Source organism: Dryas octopetala, chromosome 6, assembly GCF_963921425.1.
Source record: "Dryas octopetala chromosome 6, drDryOcto1.1, whole genome shotgun sequence".
Taxonomy (NCBI): Eukaryota; Viridiplantae; Streptophyta; class Magnoliopsida; order Rosales; family Rosaceae; genus Dryas; species Dryas octopetala.
The window spans coordinates 8,225,642-8,238,679 of NC_141371.1; the positions used below are offsets into that span (position 1 = coordinate 8,225,642).

The 13,038-nt window shown below is 35.4% G+C and overlaps 2 protein-coding genes across 3 annotated transcripts; both read left to right on the forward strand.

Moving 5' to 3' along the window:
* The first annotated feature begins 1,974 nt into the window (after positions 1-1,974).
* Positions 1,975-3,948, forward strand: LOC147281975 (D-mannose binding lectin protein with Apple-like carbohydrate-binding domain-containing protein). The gene has a single exon (XM_086248839.1). The coding sequence runs from the start codon at positions 2,133-2,135 to the stop codon at positions 3,666-3,668; it is 1,536 nt and encodes a 511-aa protein (XP_086104965.1). The 5' UTR covers positions 1,975-2,132; the 3' UTR covers positions 3,669-3,948.
* A 7,473-nt stretch (positions 3,949-11,421) lies between these two features.
* LOC147281976 (uncharacterized) lies at positions 11,422-12,763 on the forward strand. Of its 2 annotated transcripts, XM_086248907.1 has the most exons (2): positions 11,422-12,505; positions 12,670-12,763. In XM_086248907.1, exons 1-2 carry the CDS (start codon positions 11,566-11,568, stop codon positions 12,720-12,722), a joined length of 993 nt encoding a protein of 330 aa, XP_086105033.1. In that variant the 5' UTR covers positions 11,422-11,565; the 3' UTR covers positions 12,723-12,763. The 2 variants fall into 2 exon arrangements, with proteins under 2 accessions (XP_086105033.1, XP_086105034.1); XM_086248908.1 differs by lacking the exon at positions 12,670-12,763 and having other exon boundaries at positions 11,422-12,646.
* The last annotated feature ends 275 nt before the right edge of the window (positions 12,764-13,038 follow it).

Below are 13,038 nucleotides of genomic sequence, written 5' to 3' on the forward strand. Positions count from 1 at the left end.
ACCTGTGACTCTGTGACCTGTCTGTCTATAACGAGTAATGAATCTAATTTTACTCCTTTTCATGTAGTCAAATTCCTCATTCAATGCGTTGTGTTGTAAATGTCAATCCAGCGCCCACCTGCTGCGAATCTATCTCATTTTAAGTCCGAACTCCAAATTCATCGCGTATGTATATATATATATATATATAAATGATTTAAAATTAATTAATTAGTTAATTAATATAAAATTAATCACTATATTAAGTGCACTGCATAATATAATTTTAAAATTTAAATTATTTATTTTTTTAAATCCTACTTCAAAAATTATTTCTATAAAAAAATTAAAAATTAAAAATTATTTAACTATTTAATTATAATAATAATTATTTATCTATTTTTATCTTGTTTAATATATATAATATAATTTTTAATTGATCATATTTTATGATATAAATACATTCTCATAATAAAATGAGTTCCATTATCATAAGTCATATATCTTGTTTTATGTACGAATTATTGCAAGCTTGAAAAAGATTCTAACTTTAGATAAGATTGTAACGTTAAATCCGATAAGACAATAAGTCCTAAAGGTAATTCATTGAAAAAAAAAAAGGTTGATTTACATTTACTCAATTCATTGGTTTGATTTCTTTTGTCATGATGTGATGTGGGTGTGGCTATAGGATGAGGGCATAGGTTGTATATCTTCTTAATTATTGAAGGCCCTGTTGCTAGCTAGTCAGCAGCTAGCCTACCTCAACCAACATTTCTAGAATCTCAACCATTAACGCTAACCAGTCACTTCCTTACCTTTGAAAATGTTATCTTCTGCAACACCAACTCAAGCGATTATGCACACTGATCGAACAATTGTATATATATAAGTAAAGACTAAAGAGGCAACAAAAAAATATATTATATTATATTATATTATATTAGAAATAGAGATAATTAAATTTAGATTCTTTATAAAAACAATTTTTAGATAAACATCGAAAGTGTTTTAAAATTTATAAAACAATCTTTTTAATTCATAATAATTTAGAACAAAATTCTTTTAATTTATAATAAAGTCTTTTTAATTTATAAGAAAATCATTTTAATTTATAATAAAATCATTCCCCAATTTGAAAGGTATTTCCCCTCCTAGGATGTAGAGTGGGCTTTGTACGCCTAAAGTCTCGGAGTTAAAACCTAACATAAAGCCGTCAAAGAAGAAAAATAAAAGGAGCCCAAAGTCTTGGAGTTAAAACTAACATAAAACCGTCAAAGAAGAAAAGTAAAATGAGCCCAAAATCTCGGAGTTAAAACCTAACATAAAGCCGTCAAAAAAGAAAAATAAAAGGAAACCAAAATTTTAGAGTTAAAATTAACATGAAGCCGTCAAAGAAGAAAAATAAAAAGGCTTAATTAATAACCCTAAATTATTACCGATTTTAATCTAAGAAAAACTTAAAAAATGAACTTAATTCTAAATCTCTCTTAGATTTATTCAAGGTCATTTTCATTAATTAACACCAAAATAGTTGACTAAAACATTCTAAAAATTTGCAGTTGTTGGCTATCATTAAGGTGCAAGAAAAAGAAGTGCATATATACGACATGTTCGAAAGAAAAAAGAGAGAGATATATCTATTAGATTGGGATTTTTTTTTATTTTTTAAAGTATAAATCTTCCATTTTGCCCTTCAAGTCAAATGATATGTCAATTTTCCTATCCCCACGATGCATATGTGTCTAAATTTTACAGTCACATTATAACAAAATCAATCTCTTTTGAAGTCTTTTTAAAATATGAAAACTCTTGAACATCAATCCTTTTAAATATGAATTAATTAAAGCAGAATTTGCGTTGAGGATGTAGTTAATTTAATTGCAAGTTGCAACAGCATGACTTGGAAAAACTAATTTATACACTACTTATTTACTTTCAGTGATCCACATGTTGCCTTTTAAAATACATATATAGCTCATAATTACTCTAATAAACAATCTGTTAAAGCATTTTAATATCTAATTTAACACATAAGAGCTATGATTTGGAATTTAAAAATAATACTCCTTTGCATTTTCTAGCTACTCTGTCTTAAGCAAGATGAAAATAATTCTTATATACGGGTGGCTTCTGGGCTTTTGTATCCTCTCATGGCTGCTCAATTTAGTCTCTCTATCAACATGGTCATCAACTTGGTGACTCGTCTACATGCAACTCAGCTCCTTCTTCTCATCACACTCACTATATTACTCTACGCACCCACATGGCCATCTTGCAGTGCCACCACCACCACCACCACCCAATTAGAGCTTCCCACAAGCTTCAAAGCCACTCCCGACCCTTCGATCCCAGCCTTCCAAGCTCTACTCAGCGACCCCATTGGCAATTTCTCACTGGGTTTTCTCCGAGTGAACAAAACTCTACTCGCTCTGGCAGTACTCCACGTGTCCTCATCCGAGCCGCTATGGCTGGCCAACCCGGCTCGCCTGGCCCGCTGGTCCGACCGTACCGAGCTCATTTTCAATGGCAGTCTCGTCCTTTCAGATCCTCAGACGAGGGTATTTTGGTCAACTAACACGCAAGGCGCCGATCGAGTGGTCCTCCTCAACACCTCTAACGTGCAAATACAGAAGCAGGAGGAGCAAAACAAACCTCCAACGATTTTATGGCAAAGTTTTGACTTTCCCACAAATACCCTCGTCGAGAACCAGAATTTCACATCTACCATGGCTCTGGTTTCGTCCAATGGGCTCTACTCCATGCGATTAGGGAGCAATTTCATGGGTTTGTACGCAAATTTCAAACAAGGCTCAGAGCAAATCTATTGGAGACGCAAAGCTATGGAAGCCAAAGCAGAGATCGTCCAAGGTAAAGGACCGATTTACGCCCGAGTCAACTCGGATGGCTACCTCGGAATGTACCAAACCGGAAACGAAATACCGGTCGACGTGCAAGCCTTTAACAGCTTTCAGAGACCCATTTATGGTCTCACTTGGGTCAGGTTAGAACCGGACGGAAACCTAAATGGATACTACTGGGACGGGTCCATATGGGTCTCGAATTTTGAAGCCATTTCTGTGCCCTGCGAGCTTCCGAGTCCGTGCGGTTCGTACGGTTTGTGCAGCGCAGGGAGCGGTAGCTGTTCCTGTTTGGATAACCAGACGGAGTTTCGGTCCGGTGAGTGTTTTCCGGTTCAGTCCGGTGACTTCTGCGGCGGGGGAGTGGTGGCTCAAAATAACTTCTGGGTTTTGAGGAGGAAAGGCGTTGAGCTGCCGTACAAGGAGTTGATGGGGTACAAAACGACGTCGTCTGTGAGGGAGTGCGAGAGGCTGTGTGAGAAGAACTGTAGCTGTTGGGGTGCGGTGTACAATAACGCATCCGGGTTTTGTTACATGGTGGATTACCCGATCCAGACGTTGGCGGGTGTGGGTGATGAGACCAAAATGGGTTATTTTAAGGTGAGGGAGGGGGCAGGGAGGAAGAAAATCAGTGTGGGTTTTGGGGTAGGGATTGGGGTCATGTGTGGGGCCTTTGTGATTTTGATTGGGATTGTTGGGTGTTGGAGCTTTCGGGTTTGGAGGAGAAAGAGTAAGAGGTTTATGGGGGAAGAAAGTGGGGTTTCACCCGGCCCGTATAAGGATCTCGGATCCGCAAGCTTTAGGTCCATTGAGATGGGGAATAGATAGTGACGTAGGGAGTGACATTTTTGGGTTGGGACGTGGAGTTTGGAATTTGACCGACAATGATGTTCATCACTAACTCATTTGCTTAGTGCTGGTCGGGTCAGCTTAATCTTTGTTTTATTGTATGATATATGATTGGGTGGGCCTGCCTAATCTCATTGATAATGTATGCATAGTCACTTTGTATAGATCAGTGCGCCTTCACATGCCCCACTTTGAGGCCTTTGTATCGATCAAAGCTGTATTATTTAATATATATATAAATCAGAGGATCATTCATTGAGATTGAGTTCCTATTAAACCCTAAATCATGATTTAGAATCTTTAACTTTGTGATGTATGGTTAGAGGCGCACATTTAAACGATAAAATCAAACTATTCGAGGTGGTTTGGTTCGGTTTATACACATATCAAAAACTGTCAATTTATAAATTCAACCAAATTGATGTAGTTTGATGAGCAATTCGAAATATTTGTAAACTATTTAAACCCAACCAAACCGAATAGGTAGCCTTATTTATTATACCTATTGCTTATTCATTTCCTCTCATCCCCCTCTCCAAATCTCAGCATTCCTATCGTCAATGTCTTTCTCTCTTCACAACTTATTCTCTTCGTCATCTTCTTTTCTTCTCATTCTTCATTTCTTTATTCTCTCTCTCCAAACAACTCAAATTATAGATTGGCCTCTTTTTGATCTAGAAAAAAAAAAAATCCAAATTGAGTAGATCAGTTCGGTTTGTTATTTTTGACAAAAACCGAACTAATTCAGACGACCAACCTTTAATTGAAAGTCAAGCAATTCCTTAGAGTTTGTCTCCAAAATTACTTATCTTGGCTATTATTTGCATGAAAGTCGTGAGCTAATATTGTCTTCGTTTATTCGTTTATCTATCCGCTTATGGTGAGTGGATAACGCACCTTCCTCTCTAAAAGGAGTGCTAAAACATGATGACCTTCTATGTCCATTATAAGCGAAGAAGAATGCAAGTTAGATATGACTAAATGAAATTTGATATTGGTTCTAGGTCCGAAGCTTCTAGATTTGGTTAGATCTATTTTATTTTGGTGTGAATTGTAAGGCTAAGTATCTTTATAGTATTATACTATTTCTTTTCTCTTAGTAATGAACTTTGTACCTAAAAGATTTTAAAAGAAAAAAAAAAGTCGAGTAATATCTAAGCAAGTATACCCTTCATTTCCATGGTATTGTCATGGACCTTTGAGATGTTCATTCTGCAACTAAGACTAATTAAAGTACTAACAAGTGCTTAGTGTAAGGTGACCCTTCCTACATTATGCTGGTAAACAACACAACCAAAAATTGTAGTTTATACATACTAACATTAGGGTAGTGATAAGTGATGTTACTTGTGAACGAGTCAATTTTTAGGTAGTAGAGTTGAGGTTGTTAATCATTGGAGGGACTAGAACTTATTGGAAAAATATGGAGTTGAATTATAAGATAAGATTTGGGAGACTGCAAATGACGCAAGGGATGACGACATTGTTTAGATTGTGATCCCACACCAAAAAAATCCTAGAGATTGGGAATGGGATGCAAATAGTGAGGTAGCACAAAGACGCCGTCATTGCAATTTTTGGAGTCATCTTCTTAATTATCGAGTTTCATTTAAAATAGCCTAGACACTCCATCAAGTCCCAACCACCATTTTTAGGCCTTGGCATATGGTCCCATGTAGAAAACCTTGACCCCACAGGAATTGCATCAAATCTAATTTTGGGCCCATGCCTTTCATTTAGTGTTCATGAAAACGCCAATGGGCCGGGTTCTTCCCTTTTGGATTTAGTGGGCATTGACTCTCACACCAGCACATTTTCATGTCACTATTCTTGTATAGTATAGGGTTGTTTTCCAAAATTTTATACTTTTTTTTTTTTTTGTTTATATATATATATATATATACAAGAATACTCTAAAACTAACTAGTTAGTAAGTTAATACAAAGCTAACCACCATGTTGGGCCCACTGTACAATATAATCTCAAAATCTGAATCGTCTATTTTTTAGGCCCTACTTCAAAGATCATCCCTGTAAAAAATTTATAAAATCGGAAATCATTTAGTCATTTGATTATAATAACAATTATTTATATGTTTTTATCGAAAACACTGATCGTCTATTTATTTGATTTCAATTAGATGACTAAATGATTTCCGATTTAGTTGATTTTTTGTAATGATAATCTTTGAAGTATGACCTAAATAATTGACGGTTCAGATTATGAGATTAGTTATGTGATGGTCTCAAAAGCATGGTTAGCTTCGTATTAACTTGCTAACTAGTTAGTTTTAGAGCACTCATCTATATATATATATATATATATATATATATATATATATATATATATATATATATATATATATATATATATATACCTATAACAATGGTGTTATAATTAGCATCCTTCTGTTGCCCTGTTGGCTGGGTTTCGCATGACGTGGGTGTTAGTTGTACAGACAAGTTGGTATTGTTTGAGTTTGCTCATTCGGTTTTGTTGTCTTCTCTTTTCAATTTTCTTTTTTATTTTTGTTTTATTAATTACATTTTGTTTATGTTGATGCATCTCTTTCATTCGTTGCGTTATTCCAACCATTGGCTGAACTTTTGAATCACATAAGGCTTTCATTAGTGAATTCCAAGTGGGATTCTATTAGACTATTACTATAGCTATTTTTCTTTATATAATAACACTACAAGTAGAAAATAATAAATTTAGTATTTATTATGTACTCCATTCTAATATTTATTAAAAATATTTTAAAAAAAATTATATAATTGAAACAAAAAAATGACTCCATTCTAATATTTGCATAGACTATATTAAAGATGGCCCTATTATGATTTCTTGAGACTATAGCCCCTCCACCCCTGGATGCCATGTATTTTCATCTTGATTTCTTGTTCTTCCAAAAGTGTGCAATTCCACGTCAAGAACTGCAAAGGCCCATGCACTGTCAGACTTACCAATTTGGTCAGGCCCAACTTATTTATGATTTTTTTTTTGGTCTGAAGGCCCAACTTTTGTAATCCCTGATGCTATGAATGCTCAGTCTGAAAGTTTCTGGCCCAGCATCAAGGCAAAGACTGGCAACAGATTGTCTTAAAAGTTTGGGCTCATATATTCAAATATATGTTTTGTCCAAAAAAAAAATTCAAATAATCAAATATATGTAGTTTTATAGAAGAAAACAATGTTAAAGTTTTCAGGTTTACTCTTATCTTTCACAAGAGAATTTTCCATAAAATCCAATTTGCCACAGCAGCACATACATAACTTGCCATTTTCTCCATGTCTGCAGTGTAACTCGTAATCTACACATTTTCTTTTTGTGACTCATGTATTGAATTTCTTTACAATCTATTTGGTAATCCAAAAATCTCACCTACCGCCATTAGTAGTGACATTGTACTATTAGAGCAAACCTCACTGCCATTGATATTTTGCAAGTTGTATTGAAGACATTGAGAGACAATGACAAGTTATGCATGTTTTTCTTTTGGAAACTTCCTTGTGAATTATAACTGTTTGTGGATGATGTTGTTGCATTGATGGTAGGAGCGTATACACTTGAAGATGACTTCCTTTCTAACAATACACATACACACACACATATATATATATACGCAAAAAATGGACGGTCCCGATTATTGAATTCTCCGCTCTACGGTGAGCGGATAATTCCCTGTTCTGTAGTGAGCGAGTGATCATTTCTGTATATATATATATATATATATATATATATCTGAATTTTATAGGTTTTGATGTAGTTGGACAAGTATAAATAATGGGATCTGCCTCACAAACCCAAGTCTCTTTGATTTTGAAACTGCTTTAAAATTGTACTTACAAAATGGAGAGTGACAGCTTTGCAACTGCACATTTTAGAAGTTTTTTTATGAAGGAAAGCAGCTGGCAGTCTTCTAAGGATAATATTATTGATTATCAGTAGAATCTTTTCTCTTATTTTCCATTTCTTTTTAATCTGAAAATGAAATCTTGGAAAAATTATGTGATTGGCCAAAACAAAGAACTTGAAAAATATGAGTTCCATTTCCAAGAGAAATAGGACTAATTTCTGATTGCAGAAGCTACCTCTTATTCCTTCTTCTATCCTATCTGTTTATGTATGCCCAAAAGGGTATGCTTCTTCTATCATACAAGACATTTGGCATTACTGTGAGACTGTGAGCATATATGCTTCAAATATGACATTGACATGTAAGAATATATACACTGTGCAGTACCTTGCAGAAGTTATATGATAATTGTTGGTGTGGTGGTATATATGGGAATAGATTCTCCATATAGTCCAGATCATCTTCTGTCCAACTTTCAATGGTTTGCTGGTTCTTTTAGAGTACAGGGTGTTGTTATATCCCAATACTTAGTGTAAAGAATAATTGCTTTATGGCTTGCAAGGGAGGTGGTAGGCATTTTAATTATCATAAGAAAGGGATATTCTTACTTGCCTTGTACATCCTTCTACAAAAATTATTGTACACAAGGCATATGTGGGTGATTGTGATGTGGGAACATTTGATTTTTTAAGCTCCTAGTTTGTCCATTACAGGTTTCAATTTATCCTTTTGTTGTGCTGGGTATGTGGAATTCTCTTGGGTTATATTAGAATAAATCGAACTCTTAACTTATCTTAATCTTAACAATTTTTCTCACTTTCCCTCACCAGTTGGACTAACCCAATGCATGTAATTTGGTCATAGAGTCGGCATTGACCCAAACAAATAGATTTTCTACTTGTATTGGTACTGTTAGACTAAAGCTCAAGTAATAAACAATGTCAAAACAAACAGATAGAAAGACAAGATCTCAAATGAAAATGCTGCTGCATTTAAAGGGTCAGGCTTCAAGGGACTCTTATATTTTGGGGAAGCTTCAAAGAAGGATGTTTCCCAAGTGGTTAATTGTATAATAACTAGTGGCCAATTAAGTAAAGTGAAATGATTTTGGTACAAATTAAGAAGTAGCTTCAGGACCTGTACTGCTGCAGCCTGATTATTTTATCCACTTGGTTATGTTTTCTGGGAATGGTAATATACTAATATCAAAGAAGCTTCCCAATATTTCCCCGTACTTTCTTGGAAAAAAAAAAAGAAAAAAAGAAAAGAAAAGCCAAACAGAATCACTCAATACACTAGTACCAAATAGTCACACTCACTACCGACATGCATCATAGTATTATTTTGGTTCAGCTTTTGATACTTAGATCTGGGCTAGCTTCTACAATATCCTCCTCAAGAGAGAGTGAGAGACCACACTTGTAAATCATCAAACTGCATGCGTGAGCAGTTCTGAGCTCTTTCTCTAATTAACAGTTGCCCACTTCAATTCATTCATGAGGTATATATCATGAAGACATGGCATGTCTTCTGGTTTCTTTGCAGGCAAGAGTCAATGGACTTTCTTTTTGTCATCATTAACTCCCAAAGAGGAGTACTTCACAGTCCACCTATAGGTTGTCTAATAATCTCCCGTACTTCTTTTTACTTTTCCCTCTAATATAAAGCAATGCTAGTTGTCTTCTCCTTATGCCTTCTCTAGTTTTCATGTCCGTTACACAATGTAATCTCATGATTGAAACCGTTCATTTTCTAACTAGATTACCCTCTGAAGATTCATCTCTGTAAAAATATTAACTAATCGAAAATTATTAAGCTATCTAACTGTTATCAAATAAATAGACGGTGAACCTAACTATTATAAAGATCTATTTCTTTGATATCGATATGATTAAATGATTTTTAAAGATTACTTTTTACAAAATTATTTTTAAAGATTATTTTTTACAAAGATTATTTTTAAAGAGTGATTTAAAAAATGAATGATTCTGATTATAAGACTATATGTAAAATGAACATAAGAAAGAAACAAGGCACAAAAGAGAAGACAACTATCATTACTCCTAATTTTGAATGCATGGGTGACTACTTTTAACTATTCGAACTACAAGCTCCTGCGAGACATACTTAAAATACTCACCAACCAAATACCCTATAACAAAACAAAGATAGAAATGCTAATTCATGCATGAGTGTGACATCACCCTTTCCTCTTTGTGTATTTGGAAAATTTAATTATGTTTAGGAAAATTTTTAATTTTTATAAGCAGTGTGTCGGGTTCTCACAAACGATCTTGGGATTATGTACTTTTAGTAGGTATAAGCTCTGCTGGTGGTTGTTGTCCTGGTTTGTGGTTGGCTCTTGTGGCGTTCTTGGTGCGATTCTGGTGTGGTGGTTGGATGGCTGGCTTTGGATATTGGTTAGGGCTTGCTTTGGGAGATTTTGTTGTGGTTTTTGTTCTGTTGTTGTCGTTTCTTCACTTTCTTGTTTGTAGATTACTGTGTTTTGTTTGCTTGTTGGGCTGTGCCCTTGTTTCGGTTTCTGCCCAGGTCTGGGCTTATGTAATGTGGGTTTGCCCTTTGGGCTTTTAATGCATTTACTCTTTTCGACAAAAAAAAAAAAAAAAAAAGAACGGTCTTGGAGTTCTGTATAATGTGTGAGAGACACACAATAATCCCCCAAAGAAATGAGGGGCCCCTCACGTGTGAAGTTTCCTAAGAAAGTAAAATCAGCACTCTCAATTGTAACAGTTCTTATCAATTAACTATGGTGTATTAAACTTGGCCAAAAAAAAAACTATGGTGTATTAAAGTTGAGGATATGAAAGCTTATAATTGTCTGGCCTAGCTTTGTTTTTTTCTTTAAAACGTGAAGGTTAGCTTTTGTAACTCCAAATAGCCAATAACTATATTGAATTAACAATAATAAAGAGGGGCGTTTTTTTAGGAGAAACCCTAGTCTTACAATTCAAAGTTGTCTTCAGTTGTAGTAGGTGAATCGCACGGCTGATTTTAATTCGTGGGCCCAATGATCACTACCACATCATCAGCATAACTCCACATTATCCCATATCATCCCAAAGTCAGCCCCTAGCCCCTACCTACGTGTTAAGTATCGATCAAAGTCTCCATGTTTGGCTAACCATCCCTCTAATAAAGTCTCCTTGTCTGGCTAACCAAACATGCATCCATTTAATTAGACCTTAATTATCATGAGAAATGTCCAATTATTTAGTATGTTATATAATTTATATTGTCAAATTGCCACATTAAACCACCGATTAGATAGATTTTCATTTGAATATATAAAGCATAATGATAGTTAACAATATAATATATAAGATATCTCTCAAAATAACATTACTCTAGTTATCATACCAACATATTTCAACATTAAAAAAATATATCAACCATACATAAAAAAGACCTATTCTATAGGAACAACCACTAACCAAGTTTCCCTCATTTTGCGCTTGTCAATATTTGGTTGACTCAAAATATATCTAGCTATAGGTTAGGTTAAGTAAGAAACTAACAAAGATTATATTTTTATATAGGCACAACAGATCAGGTCAGTCAGACCCAGTGTTATGCTATTTTATTCATTATTAATTTTCTGTGAATTTAAAGTTGCACAAGAAAGGGGTTTAATTTGGTCATCTCTTTCAATTCTTCTTAAAAGACATTGTTAAGGTTAAGGGAATCGTAATTAATGTGGATGGGTTGGCACAGAACATGGATTTGATTGTCTTCCACTCTTCCTTTATTTGTCTTCACTGATTTTATTTTTACTTTCTTTCATTTACACTTATGTTGTGAATAAGAAAGGACACCCCCACATGGAAGCAAACCACAGACAAGAAGAAGAGAAGTACCAGCACTTCAATATCTTTTGTCACCTTCAATCCCTCCGTTTTCTTCAACCTTAGGCAAAGAAGACAAACACCCTTTTCATCTCCCAACCCTTCTCACACCGATCCATATATCTTCAATTTTTTCATCTAATTTGTGCAACAATGAGGAGCATAGCAACTTGTTACAGTGAACATGCCATTAAGGTGTCAGATTCATATTGTTCAGGGCCTTCAAACCAGGCCTATCTGACCCCCAAATTGTCCCCTGCAGTCCCAAATGAAGTGACATGCATATACAGAGCCAAGCTCTCAACCCAGAAGCAGCTCCTCATCACTCTCACTTGGTACAACCAAATTACAACAGGCCAACAAGGCCTCACCATCAACATTGATGAGTGCAAAACCCCATCACCATCATCATCATCATCATCACCGTCGAAGTCGAAGTCGAATTCCAATTCACAGAGGCTGCAAAAGAAAAAGGGTACCAGGACATTCCAATCCTGCAATTCTAACATAGAAGTGTTTTGGGATTTATGTGCTGCTGATTATGAGGGAGGAGGACCGGAACCAACAAATGGGTTTTATGTAATGGTGTTTGCAGACTCAGAACTTTGTCTTCTCCTTGGAGACAAGGTTGAAGAAGTAGTGGACCTGAAGGAATACAAATCAATCACACCAACCCCAAAATTGTCATTGGTTTCTAGGAGTGAGCACTTCTCTGGCAATGCTGTGTATTCCACCAAGGCTCAATTCTGTGACACAGGAATAGAGCATGACATTCTGATCAAGTGTGACAGGGAAGACAACGGAGACTCGAAGAGCCCGGTATTGTCTGTGTGCATTGACAAGAAGAAGATATTCCAGGTGAAGAGGTTGAGGTGGAATTTCAGAGGGAACCAAGCAATTTTCTTGGATGGTTTGCTGGTGGATATGATGTGGGATGTTCATGACTGGTTGTTCAATCCAAAATCTGGGTCTGCTGTGTTCATGTTCAGGACAAGGAGTGGATTGGATAGCAGGCTGTGGTTGGAGGAGAAGAAGATTTTGGAACACAAGGGACAAGAGAGAGCTCATGACTTCTCCTTGTTGATCTGTGCCTGTAAGAACCCTGACTGATTTTTTCATTTTTTCATTTTTTCTTTTTCTTGCATCATTTATTTTATATAGTGGACAGAAAAGATTATATTAACATTGACTTTATTAAGTTTGTTTGTAATTTTCTTGGGTTTAAAACCTGAAGATATATACATGGTTAATCTTCAGGTTATAGGAAACTATATGCTCTACTTGGAAATGGAAAAGGGAAAACTGTATAGATCCAAATTTTACAGGAAACATCTGCAATTCTGCATTAAGATTCTCTCTCTCTCTCTCTCTCTCTCTCTCTCTCTCTCTCTCTCTCTCTCTCACACACACACACACACACGCCCGCGCACAAAACCCAAGGGACAAATTTTGCTCCATTAGCTATTAACATACCAATGAAACGTGCACAATTTTTTGTTCTGCCATTATAACATTGTTTATGCATTGGTGTTGAGGTTAATTGCACGTTTAAGAGACTTCTCTGCATTGCAAAGGTCACAACTCACAAGCTTAACTTCATTAGTTTTGCAAGGCTCGGCCCTGGGT

Excerpts from the sequence above, each read along its gene's own strand:
- LOC147281975 (XM_086248839.1), top strand. The coding sequence starts at position 2,133 with ATGGCTGCTCAATTTAGTCTCTCTATCAACATGGTCATCAACTTGGTG.
- LOC147281976 (XM_086248907.1), top strand. The coding sequence starts at position 11,566 with ATGAGGAGCATAGCAACTTGTTACAGTGAACATGCCATTAAGGTGTCA. Across the intron at positions 12,506-12,669 it reads CTCCTTGTTGATCTGTGCCT|GTTATAGGAAACTATATGCT; the intron begins GTAAGAACCCTG and ends GTTAATCTTCAG.